The 23,383-nt window shown below is 39.7% G+C and overlaps 1 protein-coding gene across 5 annotated transcripts in view; it reads right to left on the reverse strand.

The window, feature by feature from the left end:
- The window catches only part of KHDRBS2 (KH RNA binding domain containing, signal transduction associated 2), a 572,210-nt gene that overhangs the window by 24,804 nt on the left and 524,023 nt on the right, over positions 1-23,383 (reverse strand). For all 5 annotated transcript variants that reach the window (XM_073336336.1, XM_073336333.1, XM_073336334.1 and 2 more), the window contains 2 exons: positions 21,504-21,586; positions 6,406-6,464 (listed from right to left, as the gene is read on the reverse strand). In XM_073336336.1, the coding sequence (XP_073192437.1) occupies positions 6,406-6,464; positions 21,504-21,586 (142 nt within the window). The remainder of the gene's footprint in view (positions 1-6,405; positions 6,465-21,503; positions 21,587-23,383) is intronic.

The following is a 23,383-nucleotide window of genomic DNA, read 5'->3' on the forward strand; positions in this document are numbered from 1 at the left end:
CAGACTGCTGCGGTGGGCATCACAAAATGGGGAAGAGATGGCCAGCCCTCTGTGGAGATAGAGGTGGTTAGGGACTATTTAGAAAAGCTGGACGTGCACAAGTCCATGGGGCCGGACGAGTTGCATCCGAGAGTGCTGAAGGAATTGGTGGCTGTGATTGCAGAGCCATTGGCCATTATCTTTGAAAACTCGTGGCGAACCGGGCAAGTCCCGGATGACTGGAAAAAGGCTAATGTAGTGCCAATCTTTAAAAAAGGGAAGAAGGAAGATCCTGGGAACTACAGGCCAGTCAGTCTCACCTCAGTCCCTGGAAAAATCATGGAACAGGTCCTCAAAGAATCAATCCTGAAGCACTTGCATGAGAGGAAAGTGATCAGGAACAGCCAGCATGGATTCACCAAGGGAAGGTCATGCCTGACTAATCTAATCGCCTTTTATGATGAGATTACTGGTTCTGTGGATGAAGGGAAAGCAGTGGATGTATTGTTTCTTGACTTTAGCAAAGCTTTTGACACGGTCTCCCACAGTATTCTTGTCAGCAAGTTAAGGAAGTATGGGCTGGATGAATGCACTACAAGGTGGGTAGAAAGCTGGCTAGATTGTCGGGCTCAACGGGTAGTGATCAATGGCTCCATGTCTAGTTGGCAGCCGGTATCAAGTGGAGTGCCCCAAGGGTCGGTCCTGGGGCTGGTTTTGTTCAATATCTTCATAAATGATCTGGGGGATGGTGTGGATTGCACTCTCAGCAAATTTGCGGATGATACTAAACTGGGAGGAGTGGTAGATACGCTGGAGGGGAGGGATAGGATACAGAAGGACCTAGACAAATTGGAGGATTGGGCCAAAAGAAATCTGATGAGGTTCAATAAGGATAAGTGCAGGGTCCTGCACTTAGGACGGAAGAACCCAATGCACAGCTACAGACTAGGGACCGAATGGCTAGGCAGCAGTTCTGCGGAAAAGGACCTAGGGGTGACAGTGGACGAGAAGCTGGATATGAGTCAGCAGTGTGCCCTTGTTGCCAAGAAGGCCAATGGCATTTTGGGATGTATAAGTAGGGGCATAGCGAGCAGATCGAGGAACGTGATCGTTCCCCTCTATTCGACATTGGTGAGGCCTCATCTGGAGTACTGTGTCCAGTTTTGGGCCCCAAACTTCAAGAAGGATGTGGATAAATTGGAGAGAGTCCAGCGAAGGGCAACAAAAATGATTAGGGGTCTAGAACACATGAGTTATGAGGAGAGGCTGAGGGAGCTGGGCTTGTTTAGCCTGCAGAAGAGAAGAATGAGGGGGGATTTGATAGCTGCTTTCAACTACCTGAAAGGGGGTTCCAAAGAGGATGGCTCTAGACTGTTCTCAGTGGTAGCAGATGACAGAACGAGGAGTAATGGTCTCAAGTTGCAGTGGGGGAGGTTTAGATTGGATATTAGGAAAAACTTTTTCACTAAGAGGGTGGTGAAACACTGGAATGCGTTACCTAGGGAGGTGGTAGAATCTCCTTCCTTAGAGGTTTTTAAGGTCAGGCTTGACAAAGCCCTGGCTGGGATGATTTAACTGGGAATTGGTCCTGCTTCGAGCAGGGGGTTGGACTAGATGACCTTCTGGGGTCCCTTCCAACCCTGATATTCTATGATTCTATGATTGCACCTGCAACAAGTTCACAGATGACACTAAGATGAGGGGAGAAGTAGATACACTGTAGGGTCGGGATAGGATCCAGAGTGACCTCGACAAATTGGAGGATTGGGCCAAAAGAAATCTGATGAGGTTCAACAAGGACAAGTTCAGAGTCCTGCACTTAGGATGAAAGAATCCCATGCACTGTTACAGGCTGGGGACTGACTGGCTAAGCAGCAGTTCTGCAGAAAAGGACCTGGGGGTTACAGTGGACAAGAAGCTGGATATGAGTCAACAGTGTGCCCATGTTGCCAAGAAGGCTAATGGTATATTGGGCTGCATTATTAGGAGTATTGCCAGCAGATTGAGGGAAGTGATTATTCCCCTATATTTGGCACTGGTGAGGCCACATCTGGCGCACTGTGTCTAGTTTTGGGCCCCCCACTTCAGAAGGGATGTGGACAAATTGGAGAGAGTCCAGCAGAGGGCAATGAAAATGATCAGGGGGCTGGGGCATATGATTTATGAGGAGAGGCTGAGGGAACTGGGCTTGTGTTGTCTGCAGAAGAGAAGAGTGAGGCCTTTTGATAGCGGCCTTCAACTACCTGAAAGGGGGTTCTAAAGAGGATGGAGCTCAGCTGTTCTCAGTGGTGGCAGATGACAGAACAAGGAGCAATGGTCTCAAGTTGCAGTGAGGGAGGTCGAGGTTGGATATTAGGAAACACTATTTCACTAGGAGGGTTGTGAAGCACTGGAATGGGTTACCTAGGGAGATGGTGCAATCTCCTTCCTTAGTGGTTTTTAAGGTCAGGCTTGACAAAGCCCTGGCTGGGATGATTTAGTTGGTGTTGGTCCTGCTTTGAGCAGGGGGTTAGACTAGATGACCTCCTGAGGTCTCTTCCAACCCTAATCTTCTATGATTCTATTCAAGTCTATAGTTTAAAGTGATTTCTGTAAAACCTGATTGGTTCTATTCCTGCTCAGTTCCATAGGACTTTTAGATAGAGGCACATACTCTTTTCTATTTCAGTATTTTGCTTAAACATGCTCCCTTAACGCAAGGAACCCAAACAGGGAGTGATGAATAAATTGAAAGAAGGAGCCACAGCCAGCCTCCACCACAGGTTCTTCTAGAGGGCATAGGAGAACCTATATTAGCCTACTCCAGGAGGAAGGAAAGGGTTCTGCTGTGCAGGAGCCCAGCTGGAAAGTTAAGAAGTCTATGCTAAGAGCTCTTATCTGGGGGACAAAGTGGTGCTGTAATGTTTTTACAGTACTTTGAAAATCTAGAGAGCCCTATAGTACATATAAGTGCTATATAGTAATATTGTTATTATTTGCTGGAGTTTACATAGTGAGACTGAAGAATGAGAGGATTCTCACATTTTGAGGCTCATCAGCCATCCCCTGGAAAATTGACTAGGAAATGAGATTGTAAAATGCTGTGTGGGAGCAAGTATAGAGTGGAGGAAATGGCTGATAGGGAAAACTTAAGAAATCAGGAATCACATGGGAAGGGATGGGTAATCTAAGGGAAAAGACATATCTTGTGATGTTTACAAAGGATGACAAGGAAAGTGGGATGGGCTGTGAAGGGGCAAGGAAATGGAGATTTTCTAGGGGTTTTGAAGGGAGAAAAGAAATTAGGCATTATGGCTGGTGATCATGATTTGTCTATGTGGTGGTCTTAATCAGGGTGGGGGGAATTTAGTGTTACAGAAGAGTGGGCTAGAGAGAATGGAATAGATATGTTTTTGGAGGCACAAGAAGACATGAAGCTATCACTAGTTCCTGAGCTGGGGTGAAAGAGAGAGAGAGAGAAAAAAATAGTCTTGACTTGTGTGAGGTGCTACAAATATAGGGGAGGCTGAATTCACACAGTATTGGGGATTAGGAAATTTCATGGAAGATTACACAAACAGGGGTAGAGAATTGAGATCTACTGGACTATGAAGGGTATATGTTATGTAAGGATAGAGAATGAGGTGGAGCCTGACTGCTTGTGGATGGGGTGGGAAGTGTTTGAAATAATTGGGAGAGGAGAAGAGATATAGGGTGTGCACAAGAGAACAGTAATAAAAAAGATAAATGCAGAATACACATACATTGAGATTAACACAATCCATTTAAATCCTTGTTTCTTTAGGAAGAAGAAGAAAAGAGCGCACACAGAGGCTAACAGGGTGGTGCATGAGCAACATTATGAATGTACTAGTGCATGTGAACCAGCAGGAACCAGGATATAGATTAAAATGCTCTCCATTTTTAGGGGGAAAAAGTTGAAAAATGATTTTTCTATTTTAAGTTTCTAGCATGTTGTTAATAAAACAGGTATAATAAGTAAAAGAGACTGGAGCAGGACTAGGAGCAGGGAAGCAGCAAGAGGAGGGCTGGAGCCCAGCTAGGAACAGGGCTGGAGCAGGAGCAGGGCTAGGAACAGGGCTGGAGCAGGCTAAGGCCTGGGGAGTCTATGGCCACCGCTGGGCAGGAGAGAGTTCCAAGTTCTGGAGTGACATTGAGCACACTGAGCAGCTGTTCCTCCTGTGGGGCTTATACACCTGATCTTGGAGTCACACGACCTGCTCCTGCCTTGTGGATTGGCTGGAGCCTAACACCGGAGTGACTCATAATCTTACAATAGTGATCTTATATGAGCAAGTTATGAACCTTAAGTAATTAGCCTTTTCAACAACCTGGATAGGAAAACAAGTACTATCATCCTCATTTTACAGACAAAGGAATGGCAGTAGAGTGGTGTCACTTGACCAAATCTACAGAGTCAGTGTCAGGAACAGGTTAAGAACTCAGGAGTAGCGGGCTCTCAATCCTGGGCTCACATCATTCTTCTCTGGGTTACTCAACCCTTTAGCACAGTGGTACCCAAACTTTTCCTGTTGTGCCCTCCCCTTACCAGTAAAGGTATCTGTCCACACACCCCTCCATTACTACACAGTTGGCTCAGCAGAGGAGCTTGGGCTGAATGCGGAGGTGGGGGCAAAACTGGGGAGGGGGGTGGAGCTGGGACCAGAGGCATAGTTGGCCTGGGGACAGAGAGGGAACGAGGGCAGAGCTGGGCTGGGAGCAAAGCATGGAGTGGAGCGGAGCTGGGGCTGGGGCCAGAGCTGGACTGAGGGCAGTGCAGGAGGCAGAGCAGAGCTGGAGCTGGGGCTGGAGCTGGGCTGGGGGCAGAGTGGGGCTGGGTGGCGCTTCCTCCCTGCCCACCATGGGGGCTGGCCTGGCAACGCACCCTCCCGAACGTTCCTCCATGCCCCCCATAGTTAGGGGACACTGCTTTTGCAGCATTTTTGGAAGAGAATGCTTATATTCTTTTTACTCAAGATGAGAACAGCAAATAAATACACAAAAGAAACAAAACCAAGGGTAACTGACGTGCACACATCCATATGAATACACTAATATTATTACTTGTTTAGCACTGAAAATGTGCTTGACTGCACATTGTATAAAGCACATGTATCACAAATACTGATCACATACAAAAATAAGTTATTTCCGATTATGCAATGCAATTATTTTGACAATGTCCCTTAAGAAACCATGATTTCAGTTCAAATACAAAGGAAACTGCAACTTTGCATTGCCCTAAAATTTGCTTCACAGCTGCATGAATAAAATTATCATGCGCTTGGAATTTTCATTTCCAGCATCATTCTCTTGTCTTGTTGTGTGTTTTGGAAAACACCATACACATTATTATAGTTAATAACTAATAATACATCAAATGTTATACTTTGAACATATTGGGCCACACCCTCATCTGGTGAGAATCAGCATGGCTCTGTTGACTTAATTCAGATTATGCTGATATACAACGGCTGAGATCAGGCTCATGTCTTCCAACTGAGTGTAAAAAACTACTGCAAAACATTCAAGAGAAATAGAAGGAATGGATTTCAATGCACCATCTAAAGTAATATTTTAATGCCTGATTCTGGACCAGGAACCCATTTACCCAAGTCAATGGACCATGCACCATGGAGTTCATTGGGCAATGTGGGAATTAATCCTTCTTCTAGGTCACAATGCTACAGCGAAGCTGCTGTGGCACTGGTACTGTAGTCTGAGAGAGGCTGCAGCAAACCCTGTGGCTATGCCCTGTCCATCTCTCTGGGGAGCTTTTCTCATCATCTGTGCAGCCATGGAGCCATCAGAACTACCACTAACTTCCCAGGTGCACTGGGGAAGAGGGAACCCTTTTGGAGCAAAGGTGTCCTTTCTCCTCACATCCTCTTCCCCCCCGTTCCAGTATGTTCAGGCATTCTGTGACTGGGAAGTTTGGAGCAAGATTTGATCCATAGAAAGTTAAAAATTACATGGCATTTTGCAGTGAAGTATTTTAGAACTCTGGATTTTAATTGGAGTTGTTGGTACTATCATTCCAAGAATAAAAAAATCTTTTTGACTACGTTATACTTGTTGCTTGAGATAATGGATATGACAGCAGGAGAGACACAGTATTGTTGTCACATCAATAAGACTGACAACTGACACTGTGAAATATACTCAGGCGCTAATCAGCAAGCTCACTGTTGCTGTTAAAATTGATCTATGTGATTAATTCCGTTTGAAATTTTGATCAAAATTGATCTATCCAATTTTCTGGTCCCAGTTCCATAAGTCAAATCTTACCACAGAATTACACAAATCAATTTAGTTTGGGCTTCTGTAAAAGCAGAGCAAAAAAGAAGGTAGAAGTAATTTTGGAGCTGTCAGTGACTGATTGGTTTTTTGATTTCACACTTTTACTTAAAATAGAACAGGCCTTACCATAGCTGTCATAAGCGTCTTCACTTGTTCCATGACCATAATCATAATATTCAGGCACACTGCAATAGATTCAGACAGCAAGAAATGTTACTATAATCAGAAGGAATCAACACAAAAGCTTAAATGGTAAACAAAAGTTAAAATATTATTACCTTTATATGCAAGCATAACACAGTCAAATGACACTGTGCAAATATAACCTAGAGGGGACATATTATATTTCTTATTTTCATTTATCTACTAATTTTAAAATAAAATCATTCCAAAAATATGTAAACGTAGGAATTATTTTTCAAAGATGTGGCAGAAGATTAGGGATATAAATTCAATTCACAAGAACAAGGTGCAGTCTTATAATATCCTGCCCTAGGGTTTCCTTGTGGTTTAAAAGTTCATCAGAGCTTCAGCTCAGAAGAAGCACACTGTCCTCTGGAACCTTAGTAGGCCTTCTCCTTTCAATCCTTCCCTAAAGATTGAGGCCCTCCATTGACCAGGAGCCCTGTTCGTTTGCTAGATCCAAAAGGAAGCTTTAGGTTAGACTAAACTCAGGATTTTTAATCAAAAAATCTTTTCTTTGTCCTCTGGAGAATCCAGTTTGAATTAGTATATGCATGTCTCTCCAAGGCTGATAACTGAGGAAGTTTATTAGCATCCTTCCTCCTTAATAGAGAAGTACATACAACACACATACACAACTGCATTTTTAATAGTGTGTACCTAAAAGGTGTTAACCTAATTCAGTAAGGTTTAACTTAACTCAATAAAGCTTATCTTAATTCTACAAGGTTTGTTCAGGATATTACAGGATATTGTCAGTCTGTCACAGCCTTTTGTACTGAACCTTAAGATGCTTGCTTTTACTGAGGACTTTGGCTGTTTTTTCCATTTTTCAATTACGCTTCCTGCAAAGTTCGTCTGCCTACATTCCATACAAAGGGAAGGCCTGATTATCCACAGCCTTATGGGTTTCTATGACTTTCTGTGACCTCCGTGAATTTTGCAGCCCTGGTGTGGCTGACCCCAGGACTGCCCCGCAGCTGGTCCCTGACGCTGCCCTGGAGCAGTGGTCTGGGACCAGCGGCGGTGGCAATAGGGCCCCGGGCTGCTCCCACCCCCCGCCCAGACCAGCGGTGGTGGCAGCTGTGTGGCCCCGGGCCATCCCCTGCCTGGATCAGTGGTGGCAGCAACAGGACCCTGGGTTACCCCCCCGCCCGGACCAGTGACAGGGGGGCCCGGCTGCCCCCAGCCCGGACCAGCAGCAGTCTTCAGGAGTATCTTCCTCCCAGCAGGTAAGATTTAGTCACAGATATTTTTAGCATAAGTCATGGACAGGTCACGGGGCTGTGACTTTTTGTTTACTTCCCATGACCTGTCCATGACTTTTACTAAAAATACCCATGACTAAAATGTAGCCTTAACATTGGCAGTGATTTGCACCCAGTGCAAAGTAAGTGTAATAAGTTAATAAATGAATAGTAGATTTGTTTTTAGACCTAGTTTGCACAGACCTAGTATACAAAGTGCAAGGATGTGGAAAATCAGAGCTAGTTTCAAAACTACTGCTTGCCAGTTATTTGTTTGTTGATCAACAATGATCACGTATGGTCATAACAACAGGTTACCAAAAAATGAAGAGGCCATTTTAGACCATTGTTGCATGCTGCTAATTAATGATCTGCAGCTATTGTCTGTAATGGGCACCAGCATATCTGTGAAGCAAAAATGGTAAACCATAGTAACATGGAGATTGAATTAGTCACATTTTAGCTTTACAATTATTATTATTATTTATAATTTGTTTTCCAGTAACACCCTATGTGCCCCCAAATCAGGATCAATTCCCAGTTTGCTAGGCACTGCTAATGAAAGCCTACAATCTATCTATATTACTGAATTGTATTTCCCCCACCCTCAGTGAACTAAATACAAAATATCACATTTGCTGGTAAGTTTTTGGTTTGTTTGTTTTATTTGACCTTTTTTATTAAAGGCTCCATCTGATAGGCTCTCACAAAGATACCAAAACCTCCATGGTCACCTCAACATTATGATGACATTGCACCCCATAATGCTTTATGGAAATATGCTTATGAATGTATATATGACATAACTGGAATATGTTTTATGCTACATATGCTGTGTAGCATATCTCTGCAAAGGTTACAATCTACTGAATATATTCATCCTATTTGTATGCATGTATCATTTTTGTATTCAAAGTTACGAATATTGGCTGTGTACTTGTTTGATTTTAAGCAGCCTTAGTAAAGCATTTGGTCAGCTTCTTTAGAAAGGAATTTTCAAGTCAAGTGCCCAGTCAAGAAACACTTAACTGACAATGGATCTTGGAAGACTCTAATCCACATAAGAAGTCTTCCTAGAGATGTTCAAGTTAGCATGTGGGCAATGGCTGCTGCCTATAAAAACTGAGTCATGTATGGACATGTGACTTGCCCATGTGACTCCAAAACTCCATCTTGGAGCTGAATTTTGCATAGGAGAGAGGAGGGGGTCTCCACCCACAAGAGAAAGTCCATTTAAGCCCCTGGGAGACCCCTCCCTTTTGTCTTCAGCTGGCTCAAGAGATAGCCTCTCCACCCCCAAAGGATAGCTGAAAGAAACTGGAACAAAGGACAGCACTCACAAGGGTGTGAGTGATTGTTGGACCCAGACTAGAAGGAGACTAGTCTGTAAAATAAGCTTACTGGAACATCTCTGAGGGTGAGATTTCATCTGTAATCACTTTCTCACTGTATTGGGCATAGACTTGCATGTTTTATTTTATTTTGTTTAGTAATTTACTTTGTTCTGTCTGTTATTACTTGGAACCACTTAAATCCTACTTTTTTGTATTTAATAAAATCACTTTTTACTTATTAATTAACCCAGAGTATGTATTGATACTTGGGGGTAGGGGGAACAGCTGTGCATATAAGCTTTATCCAGGGTAAAATGGATTTATTTAGAGTTTGGACCCCATTGGGAGCTGGGCATCTGAGTGTTGGAGACAGGAACACTTCTTAAGCTGTTTTCAGTTAAGCCTGCAGCTGTTGGGGGAAGTGGTTTAAACCTGGGTCTGGGTTTGTAGCAGGCTAGAGTGTCTGGCTCAAACTGGCAAAGTTCTGAAGTCCCAAGCTGGCAAGGAAAACAGGTTAGAAGTAGTCTCAGCACATCAGTTGGCAGTTCCCAAGGGGTTTCTGTGATCCAACTTGTCACAACTGCATTATTACTTTGGCTATTTTCCAGGAGATTTAAAAAAAGTATATTGGTTAACATTTGAATCAGACACATATTTAACACTGCAGAAAAAAAATCCTATAAAGATAATAGAGTTGGGCAAATAATTTTTAACACTTATTTGCTCAGACACAATTTGACCATTGCTGTAGACAAAATGCCCATAATCGGATTTTGAATTTGTTGAATGCAATTCTTATTTATAATTGTTCCTGGAATAATTCTTAAGAAAAATTCATGCACTATAGTTCTCTTGAGAACATTCATTGCAAGTATTTGATATTTGACACTGAAGCAGTTTCGAACAAACATGTTTGTTCCCTGACTGGCTAGGTAACATTTTTATAATTAGATTTCCAGTGCAAATACTAATGATTTTTTAATTAAAAGTACATATTCTACAAATATTCTGTAATATTTCCTAAAAAAAGTCACTGTTTCAGCAAGCAGGTTTTTAGGTGCTCAGATATGGCCATATAAACACTTAGGACTGATGCTAAATATTCTAGAGCTGACCAAGCAGAATATAACTAATATTTCATTGAACATACTAGCCATGCTATATGGTTCTAGTGATTTTAGACCTAAAATATGCTCAAAACGGAGAGCTGACATGTCAGATATGGCAGATAACAGTATGAAAAATCTCATGTAATGTGATTTAAATAGCATAATTTTGACCTATTGACTGCATTTCTGAGGAAGAGGATGGGAATAGTGATGGAGTAGCAGAGTTAGGAAATAACAAAACAAACAAAAACAAAAAAAATTACCTCTTGCAATCTCCAGCTAATTGAAATAAATCATTTCCCTCCAATTCACTGTATAAAACAAGTGACTCTAATCTATACACTTGGGGGACCTAATCCAAAAGCCATTGAAGTTAGTGGAAAGACACCCATTGATTTCAAAGCTCATTGGATCAGGCCCTTGAATAGAAAATAGACAAAGAAATATGAAGCCCGGCAAAATGTAACACCTGCAAGAACAGTTAAAATATCTTGCTTCTATACAATTATTTTACTCTGATTAATGGACAATACCCACTCCATCATACACACTAATAAGAGAGTGAAGTCCTATTACAGTGAACATATGGAACTTCAATGGCTAATGAACAGAATTCAAAATGTTATTGTACAAACCAGTAATACAGGAAGCAAGCTGTATTATATTCTGTAGAGGAGGAGCAGTTTGTGATATAGTAAATATTTTATGTTTGTGAACACAATACTTGTTAACATAGCTCACTGAAAATGTCTAAATGGTATTTCAAATTCCATATTAACTCACATTTAGACGGTATTTTGAGCAGTAGCTAAGTGAAGTAAATTCATTTCTTGAAATGAACCCGACTTAAACTCTCATCTCCTGAGACAGGCTGCTGATTCATTAATCCACTCTATTGTAAACCGTGTTGAGTATACATTGCAGTCCATTAAATACATTGTTGACCATTGGCCCCTGACCTGATCTTGGAGGGTTTATAGTTTGGGGTAAAATATAATTTATTTGCTAAGCATGCTTATAGGAATAATAATGGAAGTTATTGAAGCTGTAATAGTAAGTATGAAATCATTAATAATAGGGTTGTTAGGATAATATTAGCAATGCAAGAATTATAGGAAGTTGCTTGTGGTTAGCATAACTGATGAAAAGCAGGAGTTAGTTGGTGACCCATAGTTGGGTCAACTTTAAAGGAACTTCAAATCTTACTTGGGTCAACTATTTTTTGCCTTCCAGTGATAAGAGAACAGGCAACTGACCATGAACAGGTACACCACAAACTTTTAACATTTGCATAAAGAGTTTCAGGACTTTTTGCAGTTTTGTTACAAGGCAGACCACATTGATGCAAATTACGTAGGTATTGGAAGCATAAATATAGTTAGCTAGAAAGACCTGTATGTAATAAGATGGGCTGATATTGCTGATGCATATGGAAAAGGTGAGCTGATGTTGCCTGTGTCCATGTGGACTGAATAACCTATGGTTATACATGATTTGGAACTTTCCTTGCTTTCTTGGGTATTTCCATTTCTAGAACAGCATGTTGCCTGACCTGGGACCAGTCTCCTGATGTGCTCCACTTACTTTTTCTTCTCCCCTTGTTTCTAATTGTCTCCGTAAAATTGTAAGTATGCACAATGTAAGACAGCCAGTATGAACAGTACAGGAAACCCCTCTACTGTATTTATCTTATTCTTATACTTATGTATATTGATTTTTCTATTATTTCTATTATTTTTCTATTATTTTAATTATATTTCTATTATTTAATTATATTTCTTTGAATTAACAAAAGCTTATAAAGTTTGTGTGTGTGCTTCACCAATTTTATCATCTTGATTAACTCCAACTAGTCACCTGAGAAAGGACCTTGTATTTGTGACAAGTGCATGTTATCCCAATAAAAAATTATAATTCTAATAATTGATCAGGCTACAACATATATTTGTAAAAAATCATTTTCTAGTAACAATATTGAGAAAACCTGGACTGTAAAATGTGGCTGTCAAGGTTCCTTCCCCACTCTGAACTCTAGGGTACAGATGTGGGGACCTGCATGAAAATCTCCTAAGCTTACTTTTACCAGCTTAGGTTAAAACTTCCACAAGGTACAAACTATTTTATCTTTTGCCCTTGGACTTTCGCTGCCACCACCAAATGTCTAACCGGTATATTACTAGGAAAGAGTCCGTTTGGAAACGTCTTTCCCCCCAAAATCCTCCCAAACATTACATCCCCTTTCCTGGGGAAGGTTTGATAAAAATCCTCACCAATTTGCATAGGTGACCACAGAACCAAACCCTTGGATCTTAAGAACAATGAAAAAACATTCAGTTTCTGAAAAGAAGGATTCACAAGAACTGAAATCTAAGGAGGAAGCTTTTAATTGGCTCTGAGGCTGTGGTTCAGACATTAAATAATATTTTGTTTCAGTAACAATACATTAAACTAGTTCTAAATTATAGTTTTGATTGACATGGGTGATCTTTAGTTGGGATTTATAACCAAACAGACAGTGACCTCTTTAGATCCCTTTTTAAGATTTATAAGGGTTGATTATTTGTTGTATTAATCAGATGTTTTAACTAAATTGGTAATTTAATTTCAATCCAGCACTTAGACTAACTTGTTGTTTTGACCCTGTTGCTCTTAATTTGACGGCTGCATTGTTTTAGTTCTCATGAATCCATACTTTATTGATAATATGGGTCAGCCACTCCAAGACGGAATTCCCGCCATGCTCAATCAGCTTAGCAGCATGGCCATTGTTTAGCCTACAGGCTGCACTTCGTACCTCCTCAACAGTGACATCCTCTACATTATATGGAGGTGTGGTCACTGGACTCTTTGCATCCTCCTGGTGCTGCAATTAAGAAGGTCCTGAAAGTGTTCTTTCCATCTTCTCTGACATCCTGCCTTGGTGTTCAGCATGCTACCACTTTCCAGTGCTTTGTGGGTTCACCCATCATTCCCATATCAAGTCCATGCCTGTATGTTCTTCCTTTGAAATCAGTGTCAGAAAAAGGAGTCTGGTTGCAGCACAAAGCTCGAGCAGTTGCTCACAATTCTTGTTTGTGGTCACATCCATAAAAAATGCCCAACACTTTCCAGCCAAGCTGTTTGAGCATACCAGTGTGGCACTGGTCCGCATCAGGTAACTAACACTGAGACACACTTGTATTCTTCCTGCTTCCTGGTATGGCCAGGCAAGAACCTTTGGTATAACTGCATTGGAATCTCCTATGGCTGAGTGCATTGCCACCATTCCTGTACCATCAAAAGGCTTGGTATATCAGTGCTTCCAGCTACCTAGTAAAGGGGGTTAAATCCCAGTGGCTCTTGAGGCTTTAGCTTCTTATTGAGGCTCAGTGTAATGACACACTGAATATATCAGCAACTTAGCACCTGGGAGTCTTTCCTGGGAATCCCAAAGATTTGCACTTTGACACAAAGAAACAAAGCCTCAGCTTGACACATTAGTGCTGGTAGAACATTTGCTGTATGGAAATGCTCATCGAATTGTTCGGTGTCTGTACCCTCCCCTTTGCGTCCTAAGACTTGAAACATCATCAGTGATGGAATGATGTTAGTTATTACACTGTCTATTGGTACATCCCTTGAACTATTTATTGTCCATTAGCAAGATTTGAAGTTCCTTTAAAATTCTACTTTTATATAAATATCGTTATGTAGGACTTTCATCTCCACCCACCAACCACAGCTCAGTGTTTTGTGATAAAAATGATTTTGGGATAAAAATGATGAGATGATAAATTCGGAATCTACCTTTTGGAGGCTTGTTTCTCTATTGTCCATTCTCTTTTCGGGAACAGCTGACCCTCTTTTACATTTAGTGGGGGGGAGAGAGAATTTTTGTATATCTATATAATAAGAGGTATAGGAGGTCATGCTTTCTGCTATTTTAAGAACTAGTTGGAAAATAGAGCTTGTTGAAAATGACAATGATTTTTTGCAAAAACAAAAAAATGAAAAAAAAGTGCTTTCCACAAGTTTTGAGAATGAGCAACTTTTCATGAAGATATATATTTTTAAAATGTTTGCTTTAGAATTGCGGGGGGCGGGGGTTGTTGTTCCTTTCTCCTTTCCCTCCCTTTCTCTTTTTTTCATTTTTCCATTTTGCCACTAAAAAGAGTGCAAAAAGGTAAAACAAAGAAGTAAAGAGAAGGAAAAAAATGAAAGCCAAAAAACTAAATTAATATTCAATTTTTTTGCAAAATAATATTAAAAATATTTTTGTGACAACTTCAATAAAAAGGTTTTCGTTCTGAAAATTTCAAGAGATCTGAGAGAATATGCTGGGGCCACTGATGTACATTAAATTAGAGCATGCTTAGTGGGGCAGAGGCCTTGAGTCAGCTTACAGGTGCCTAAGAAGGTCAAAAAACTTACAATATAGTAGCGTTTCCAATAGGACTCAGGCTGGAGGCATGAGATGTGGGAGTGATTCTTGATTGAAAGTATCATCAGAGTAGGATTATTACTAGAGCAGAAGGAATAATTTATTTGACAAATCTAACCTCTTTTTCTGCTCCTGGAGTATCTCCCCATATATTATTTCTTTGAATATATTTGTTATTCAAATATATTTTATTATTAATCATTTGTTTTGCAGTTGCAACCAAAGGTTCCAATCAGGATCAGGGCCCCAAGGTGCTAGATCATGTACTATATTTTTACACTATAAATTGATTGCAAATGTTTCAGTCTGAGCAGTGGGTGCAGTACTCAATATTAATAATTTGGGGTGTGTTGCTTAATTGAGTGTTCTGATTAATCATTTAGCTCCAATCCTGCAAACTTGCTTAAAGCTAAACATGTGAGTAGTCTCAATAGAGCCAAAATGTCAATGAATTACTCACATGTTTAAAGTTAAGCATGTGCATATGTGTTTGCAGGACATGGGCCCTCATATCATTCTGTTCACTGACTGGATGAATGTACATGAATCTAATGTTTGGTTTCTAATAAAACTTGGTTCCTGACTATTCCCAGAAAATGAACACAAAATGACCACGGCCTAAGAACATACAAAAAAAAAATTCAAGCAAATATCTATGGAAATTTTTTTGTCATTCATCTAGTTCTTACCCTATTTTATAGAAAGGAAAACAGAGGATCTGATTCTGAGAGCTCCAGTTTGATAGTGTTCACAAGTGTAACAGGGAGAAATAATTCTCTCCACTGTAGAAATCAGTGGGTTAAATTCTTTACCAGTAGTACCTGAAGAGTACACAAGATAATCATAGTGGTCCATTCTGGCCCTCAAATCTATTAAATTCTGATCTTATGCTAACATAAATCAGGAGCAACTCAGTGGACTTAATGGAATTACACCAGTGTAAAAGTGGATGAGCTACAGAATTAGGTCCCAAGGTCACACAGTGAATCAGTGACATAGTCTGGAATAGAAACCTGTTTCCCATTTATATGCTATGACTACTGACACACTAATAACTGCTGCATCCCCCAAATATGCTCTCTCTCACATGCACACACACAAAACATGAGAGAAAATCATCATCAAGTTCTTTGGAGTTTTGTAGAAAATGATGGATTCTAACGATACAATTTGCCAGACAAATGGTCCATGATCGCTGTTCAATGATCCAGACGAGAGAGAGAGAGAGAGAGAGAGAGAGAGAGAGAGAGAATTTCTAGAACTGTACAATCTGCTCCAAAAATGTTATTAGTGGGACATCAGATGTAAGAGTGGAGATCTATGAGGAAAAAAATCTTCCAAGAATTTTAGAGGATGCAAGTGATTTAGAAGACAAACTTTTTTCTACTTCAAAGCAACTCAATTTGATTCAGTTTTGCTCATTGAATCAAATAAATGAGAAGTGACATTTGAAAACAGTTTCTGATGATGAATGCTGTAAGTGGATTGCAGTGAAGATACGTAAAATGTCATCTTTTAGGCTTGCTGCTATGATTGATTTCAATGGTTTGAAAATAAAATGCAGGGAAATCTTTATTTATGAACAGGTGAATATAAGCACAAAACCAACATAAAATACAGCATAGTATAAATACAATGCAGACTGGTTAAAATGGGGAGAGGGTTCAAGAGAGAAAAATTATAGAGAATATGGTATTTTACCAAGAACCATGCAACCACTCTCCCATCTGTTGCCTGGATTAGAGCTAGCTATATATTTTGTTATATTGTAATATTCAGAGATGGTGAGCCAAAAGTGATAGGCATATCTATGTGTCAGCAGGAGATATAAGAAAGAAGGACTCTGTTGCAGAAATTAGAGGTTATTCAAAGTACTATAGACCAGAATTGATACCTTTACTCCTGGATACCTTAATCTGCAACTAGTATGAAATAGAAAAGGAGTACTTGTGGCACCTTAGAGACTAACAAATTTATCTGAGCATAAGCTTTTGTGAGCTACAGCTCACTTCATCGACATATCTATACAGTTTACTGCTGAATGCAGTCAGGACATATACATCTGAATGGAATTTACTGAGGCTCTACAGTATGCACGGGAGTAAGCACCTGCAAATAATACTGAAAGTGTTTTGACAACAACTCTGTATCTTTTTCTTTTATGTCTTTTGAAAATATTTGCTCATCAATAATTTGGTAGGAAATTAAATCTGTTTGTGCTCTATTTCGTTTCTATACTTAGCATGTCTTCCACTTTAACAATAAAGAACTTGTATAGAAACAAAACCAAGCCCAAGTTTTTCTTTTGTGGTCATTGTGTCCAGTACAGGTACACTGCTGGTTACTTGTATTAAATGAAGAGAGATTTCCCTCTGTAAGAGGGAGGGGGACCCAGTGATGGAGTTTCTCAGTTCTGCTGTGTGGAGGTTGCCCTCAGAGTATTGCATCTGAGGATTGGAGAGGAAAAGTAAAAGGACATCTGGTCACGGAGCGGAAAAGGACTTTTGGTCACGGAGCGGAAAAGGACTTTTGGTCACAGAGCGGAAAAGGACATTTGGCCAAGGGAGTAAACATCTCGTCACACCTGCAGAGGACTCTGCAACACCAGAACATGTAGCAGCCTTCCAGGCTTCCTCCACAAGACCACGTAAGTAGGTAGACAGGCAGCCAGGTGATGGTTTTCTGTTAAAATATCAGGGCAAGAGGAACTGATGGATTAGTGATGAGCTATGAGAAGATTTTCCCTCTATAGTGGACATCATTAAAAAGTCAAAATTTGCCAATAGCTACCTTCCAATGATACCTGTACTGTACTTTACATAGGGAAATACTGAGATATCTCCACTACTACTGTGCCCTGTGATCTGCACTGGCTCCAAATCCATTTTTAGATGTTTGGATTGTAAATTTTGCGGGGCAGGGATGGTCTTTTTGTTCTACGTGCACAGCACCTAGCACAGGGGGGTCCTGATCCGTGACTAGGGTTCCTAGCCATTATGGTAACATTGTTGTAATCATCTACATAGACATGGATGGCCTGTGACCTGGGTATTAATTACATAGATTTTCTCTACTATTGTGGCAGTTGTGATCAGCTGAATGGTCTTGGTGCTGCTCCAGGGGATTCAACTCCTGAGGAAGAACAGCACTGGGACACTCTTGCTTCTGACATTCATTCCCTCTTGCAGTCTGCCAGAGCCTTGGCTTAGTGATGTGATGGAAGACACATTTTGTTCACTCTGTCCTTTCTGTCATTTTGGCCTGTGGTAGGGGAGTACCTACTTCATCCATGGATATGGATGCCAGAGGCAAGACTGACAAGATAGTTTTTGGCAATAGTTTTCATTTAATTTTTGTAATATGCACCCAGATATTACAATGAGGGTCACAGGATATTGTTTTAGACTAAAAATAAAGCAATACTGACGGGCGTATTTCTTTAAGAAGGTGCTGTGTAGCTAGAACATAATCTAAATCCCCTGTGATGTGGCGATTGCTGTTTCTTCCTGTTTTTTAATGATTAGTACAATAAGTAGACATGTGTAATTGTGTTTTTGCTCTCTTGACACTCTGTTAACTATTTTGTTTCTAATTTGGTTTGTATTTTTAGCTAATTCTGCCTCATTGCTACATACATGAGAAGAGAGCTATAAGAAAAAGTTAATTGTATGCAGTATTGTGTAGAATTATTGGATAGATTATAATCTGAAGGATATGCACACATTTCGGTGGCTGTATTAAAATATCTAAAAGAATAAGAGTTGATATCATCTCTATTATAAACTGTCCTGAAGGTAGAGACTTGGATCACTTAATATGATTTGATCACAATATGCAAAATATATGCAAACCAGCTGCTCAGCCCATTAATGATACATTCAAGAACATTCACTGTTCTAGGGCTGGAAATGTCAGATTCACTTGTAAATGTTCCTAATCAGGAGCAAGGAGAGCAGGGTGTGAAATAGTAGCCTGGTACGCTCGCTTTACACCCCCTGGGAAGATGTAGCTAGTGTCTAGCCCCTTAAATCTGTTTAATCCAACCCAGTATCTTTTTAATTTAATATTTCTTTAAAATTTCGTTGAAAACTACTCCAGCACAAAACAGATATTGGGCCAGATTCTTCTCCCACTTAAACCCGTGTTAACTGGGGTAATTCCTCAAAAGCCAATGGGGCTGAGTGATGCAAAAGAGTAGAAAGCAGTTGGATTTTCACAGCAGAGAACTCCTTGGTGTGTGGCAGCTCTCAACAGGTGCACAGGTAGTACGGCTGACTCGTGTGATGCACCCTCTGCTCAGCGGTGGTGCATGGTCATGGCCATAGCGACCCTTCAACCCTTCCTTACTAAAAATTAGCAAGTAACTGCAGGAGTATAGAATCATATTTGTATCTAGTGCCTCATTTTCCCATGGAAGGGTTATAGTTAATCTATATCAATGCTACCAGCATATGCAGCCACATTCTGCAGCTCTCATATGAATAGTCACACTGAAGTCACAGCTGGAGGACCGAGACTAGAATGTAAGGCAAAAGAACAGTGGAGATCCAATTCTACATCATTTAAATGAATGAGACTTTTGCCATGACTTCACTTCAGCAAGGTTGGGACCTAAATGTATAGACTATTGAGTAAGAGACATATTTCTGTTCTAATGGATACATCTAAAAATGCTCTTTTGGTGTGACCACATACAGTACATATGATAGGTGGCATGAACATAATTACATGAAAAGAATAACCAGGAAAAAAATCCCTCCTCAAATTCAATAATGTTGTAAATTTAATCTCTGTGGCTGAATGCAGTCTTTAGATTTACAATAGGCCTGACTAATTAAGTGAACTTGAGTCAGTTCTGCAGAAACTATTGCTGCTTGAATGAATAGTGCAAGCTATTAATATAATATAGTTATTAATATAGTTATTAATATTGTATTATTATAATATTAGTGTGGAACTAGAAAACACTTGCATCTTCATGGCAGTATACTTAATGCCGCTGCAGGAGCATAGACATGGATATATAACTGCTGAAAAAACATCAGTTTCTGTGTTATATTTTTGTTATGAGTATTGATCAACAGAAGCCCAATGTGACTAGTCACATGAGACTACTGATAATTCAACTGCTGATATTAGGCAGAATTCTGTTAAATGAAAACTACAGCTGTCAATCTGAAGTTCTCTGATACTATACTTTTCATAGATAAATTCATATTAGCAATAACCCTACTGGAATTTACGTAGGTTATCAGATCTCTCAAAAAGTTTACAAGTTCAGGCACTTTTACATCACCATCCTTCAAGTTATGGGTTAATTTTTGCAACCCTTACATTGTGTAGTGCTTCACACTGCTAGTGGTCCCACTGAAATCAGTGGGACTATATGTGGTATACAGGGAACTTGGATTCCTGACACCTTTAGCTCTTCAGGGCAGCCTCTTGGCTTACAGTTTTTCAAATGGTGGCTGTGAGAGGTAAGGATGGCTACATGTGACCATATATGACATACAAAACAGAAACAAACAAACAAACAATGTATTTATTGCTTAGGAACATAATATGTATTTTGAATCCTTTGCTGCTAGTTCAGTTTTGTGAAAAATGTCTGCTAAACCTATGTTAATAAATATTAGTTTAGTTAACAGTTATTTTGATTCCTTTTTAAGTCTTCTTTTTGATACAAGACATCTCTAGTGGTTGTAGCTTGAATATAATGCATTTTTTCTCATTAGTTTAATGTCGGTGGGCCTGGGGGGTGTATTTGCCTATGAACATGCAGCAACTAATACACCACTACTTCTGAAGTGTGGTTAAAGTATACATGAAAGGGTAAGCATTCACATAGTACAAAACCCTTTTAACAGCTTCACTGGTTCTACAACAAACACTTACCAAAGGCATTGCCTTCTTATTCATCTCAAGTACCACTACAGCAGTTCTAGAGCTGAAGATGGTTCTAATGGGCATCTTCATCAGCGAAGTACTCAGTAGTGAACATGTTAATTTTAGGACCTGCAATCTCTGAAATGCATAACTCTCTACAGGAAAATTTGTTTGTTTGCCTGCTGGGAACCCCACTAATTAAGTAAGATTTTTATCTTTCCCTTCTTATGCCTTTATTTGTAATTCTGTAATCTGACCTCTAGCCTTCCCGCAGCTCCCATTGGCCAGGAACAGCGAACCGCGGCCATTGGAAGCTGTGGGTGGCCATACCTGCAGATGCTCAAGTAAACAAAATGTCTCGCGGCCCGACAGGGGCTTACCCTGAACAAGCTGCAAACCAAGTTTGGGAACCCCTGGGATAGAGGAAGGAAAGAGACCAGCTGGGTCACTGAGTCTAGTCCCCTGCTATCACAACCAACCTCATCATATAATCCTGTTAATAAATTAATCAAACTGTCTTAAAAGTAGATGGGTTGTTTGCCCTCAAACCTAAGGTTACAGACATAAAGTATTGCAGTTGTCTTTGTTAGTGTATGTTGACTAATCACAAGTGTTTACCACCATCATTGTTATTTACTACTTGTTTCTGGTAGAGCTTATGATGTGCTATGAGCTGTACAAACAGGAAGGAAAGTATGATATCTGCCTTGAAGACTTTACACTCTAGAACAAAAACTCAGAGAAACACAAGGTAGAGGAAAGGTATAATCACTTGGATTTGTTTTTAAAATTAGGCTAAAATTTGAAATGATTCTAGAAATGTATTTTTTTCTGTATTCTTTCCTTAATTCTGGTAATCTTGTATGTTAACTCTGGTAGCCTTTTTTGATGATATTTGATTATAAGTATTTCAAAAAATTATGCAGATGTTTTGAGGAATTGTTTGCTGTCAGAAAGAAAGATTTGAAATGCACATTATACAAAACGCATAGGAGAACAAAGGCTCGGTCATTTGAAAACACAATTTATAATTATGATTGCTTACCTCTGTGTTTGGGTGGCATAACTGTTATCATATGCCTCGTAGCTTGGGTCATCATATTCACCCCCATATCCATCATCATATCCCTATGGGAAAAATAATATACCCTATTTAGAAGATTGATAAATAAGGAAGTATATTAGGCTGCAAAAATTATGTATTAATGTATAGATGCTATATTTGCATACAGGATTGTTTACATTATTATGCAGGCTATGAGACCAGAATTATACAACTAAACATGCTAACAATAAGCACATATGATGAAAGAGTAAAGAAATAAATTATTAATTTGAGAACTTAGTATATCCATTGATATAATGCAGTGCACTGTTGAAGGAGCAGCTTTTCAACTGGGTTCATTTAGAACACTGACAGATGCTAATGAAGACAATTGTTTTCTCAGGAATTCGATATTACAAAAGTTTTTGTAATTATTTATAGGTGAATTATAACCATTGAAATGAACAAATGGTGAAAAAATATATTGATCTTAGAACACTGTTAAGAATGTTGTTATTGAGTATAAAACCATAACATTCAGTCCTTTTTAAAAAAAAATATTTGTCTAGGTCTGGGCAAGAAGCCATGATAATGATCATTCTAAATAACCTTTATAACAAACACCTTTAGCTTTATTGAGCATTCCAGGCTTTGTCACAGTGTTGGCAATATGACTTTCTATTACAAGTTCAATTACCAAAGTGTGTTCAGTGAAGAAAGAAAGAAAGAAAGATTACTAGATTACTTAGCACTAAATGTGGACATTCACTCTTATGGGAATCACCCACAGGAGCTATTGAGCTTCAGAAACCTTCCAGAAAAACAGTGCACCTTGGGACTGCACAAGCTTCATCCCCACAAAGCACCAAATGTTCAGAACCAAGATTCTAATAGGCTGTGTGGTCCCCAAACATCTCAGTTCTTTCTGCTAACGCCCAGAATCCTCTAAGAGTAGAACTCCAAAGGAGAGAGAGGAAGATGGACAAGAATTGTGAATATATGGAAGCAACACTCTCAAACAACTACATTTACTAGGAATTGACTGCATATTCTTTTTCTTATGTGGGATTCTAGCTATCAGTACAACCCCTTGACTCCAGGAATGTGGGCTGATGAGTTGTAATTAATTTAGAAATGCGTTCTCAAATTGATTGTCAGATGTAGATATCACGTGAAGAGAGGAGCCCCGAGTGAAGGTGTATATAGAGCACTCGATAGCAACCATGCAGTTTTCTATAATGGAAACCTTACTGGGGTAAACCATCAAAGCCACCTTAGTTTTAGTAGAATGAGCCCTAAGACCTTCCAGTATGGGTAGACTAGCCAAAGTGCAATGTGTTTCAGTATGTATCATTCATTTTGAATGGCTCTGCATGGAACTAGTATTTCATTTACTCTGATCTCTAATAGATACAAAACATTTTGGTGACTTCCTAAATATCTTAGTATTATTCAAATAAAAAGAGAACTCTTCACTTTCCTAATATGCAGGTTATAGAACTAAATTTCCCAAGGTAAGAATGAAGTTTTGGAATGAAACCTGGGGTATTAATGGTCTGGTATAGGTGGAACACCAACTACATAAAATTACCCCAGAGAGCCTGAAAACTAAGCATTGGCTTCTAGTGAAGAATGTGAATCACCAAAGGCGCAGTTCCCTAGTCCTATGAACTGTCTAGGTAAATTTCTGAGCTGTCTTGGATGGTGCTGATGCTGAACCAGGCATCCTCAGAACACAAACTCTGAATCAGATGACTCAGATACATCTTCTAGACCAGAAGGAGACCTTCATTGGATCCCTCTGTTGAGCAATGGGTACTGTATAGAAGATGTTAGTTCATCACTGTTATGTTCATAGCCTACATGCAGACAAAATAGAT

This window comes from Lepidochelys kempii, chromosome 3 (genome assembly GCF_965140265.1).
Source record: "Lepidochelys kempii isolate rLepKem1 chromosome 3, rLepKem1.hap2, whole genome shotgun sequence".
In the NCBI taxonomy this organism is placed as follows: Eukaryota; Metazoa; Chordata; order Testudines; family Cheloniidae; genus Lepidochelys; species Lepidochelys kempii.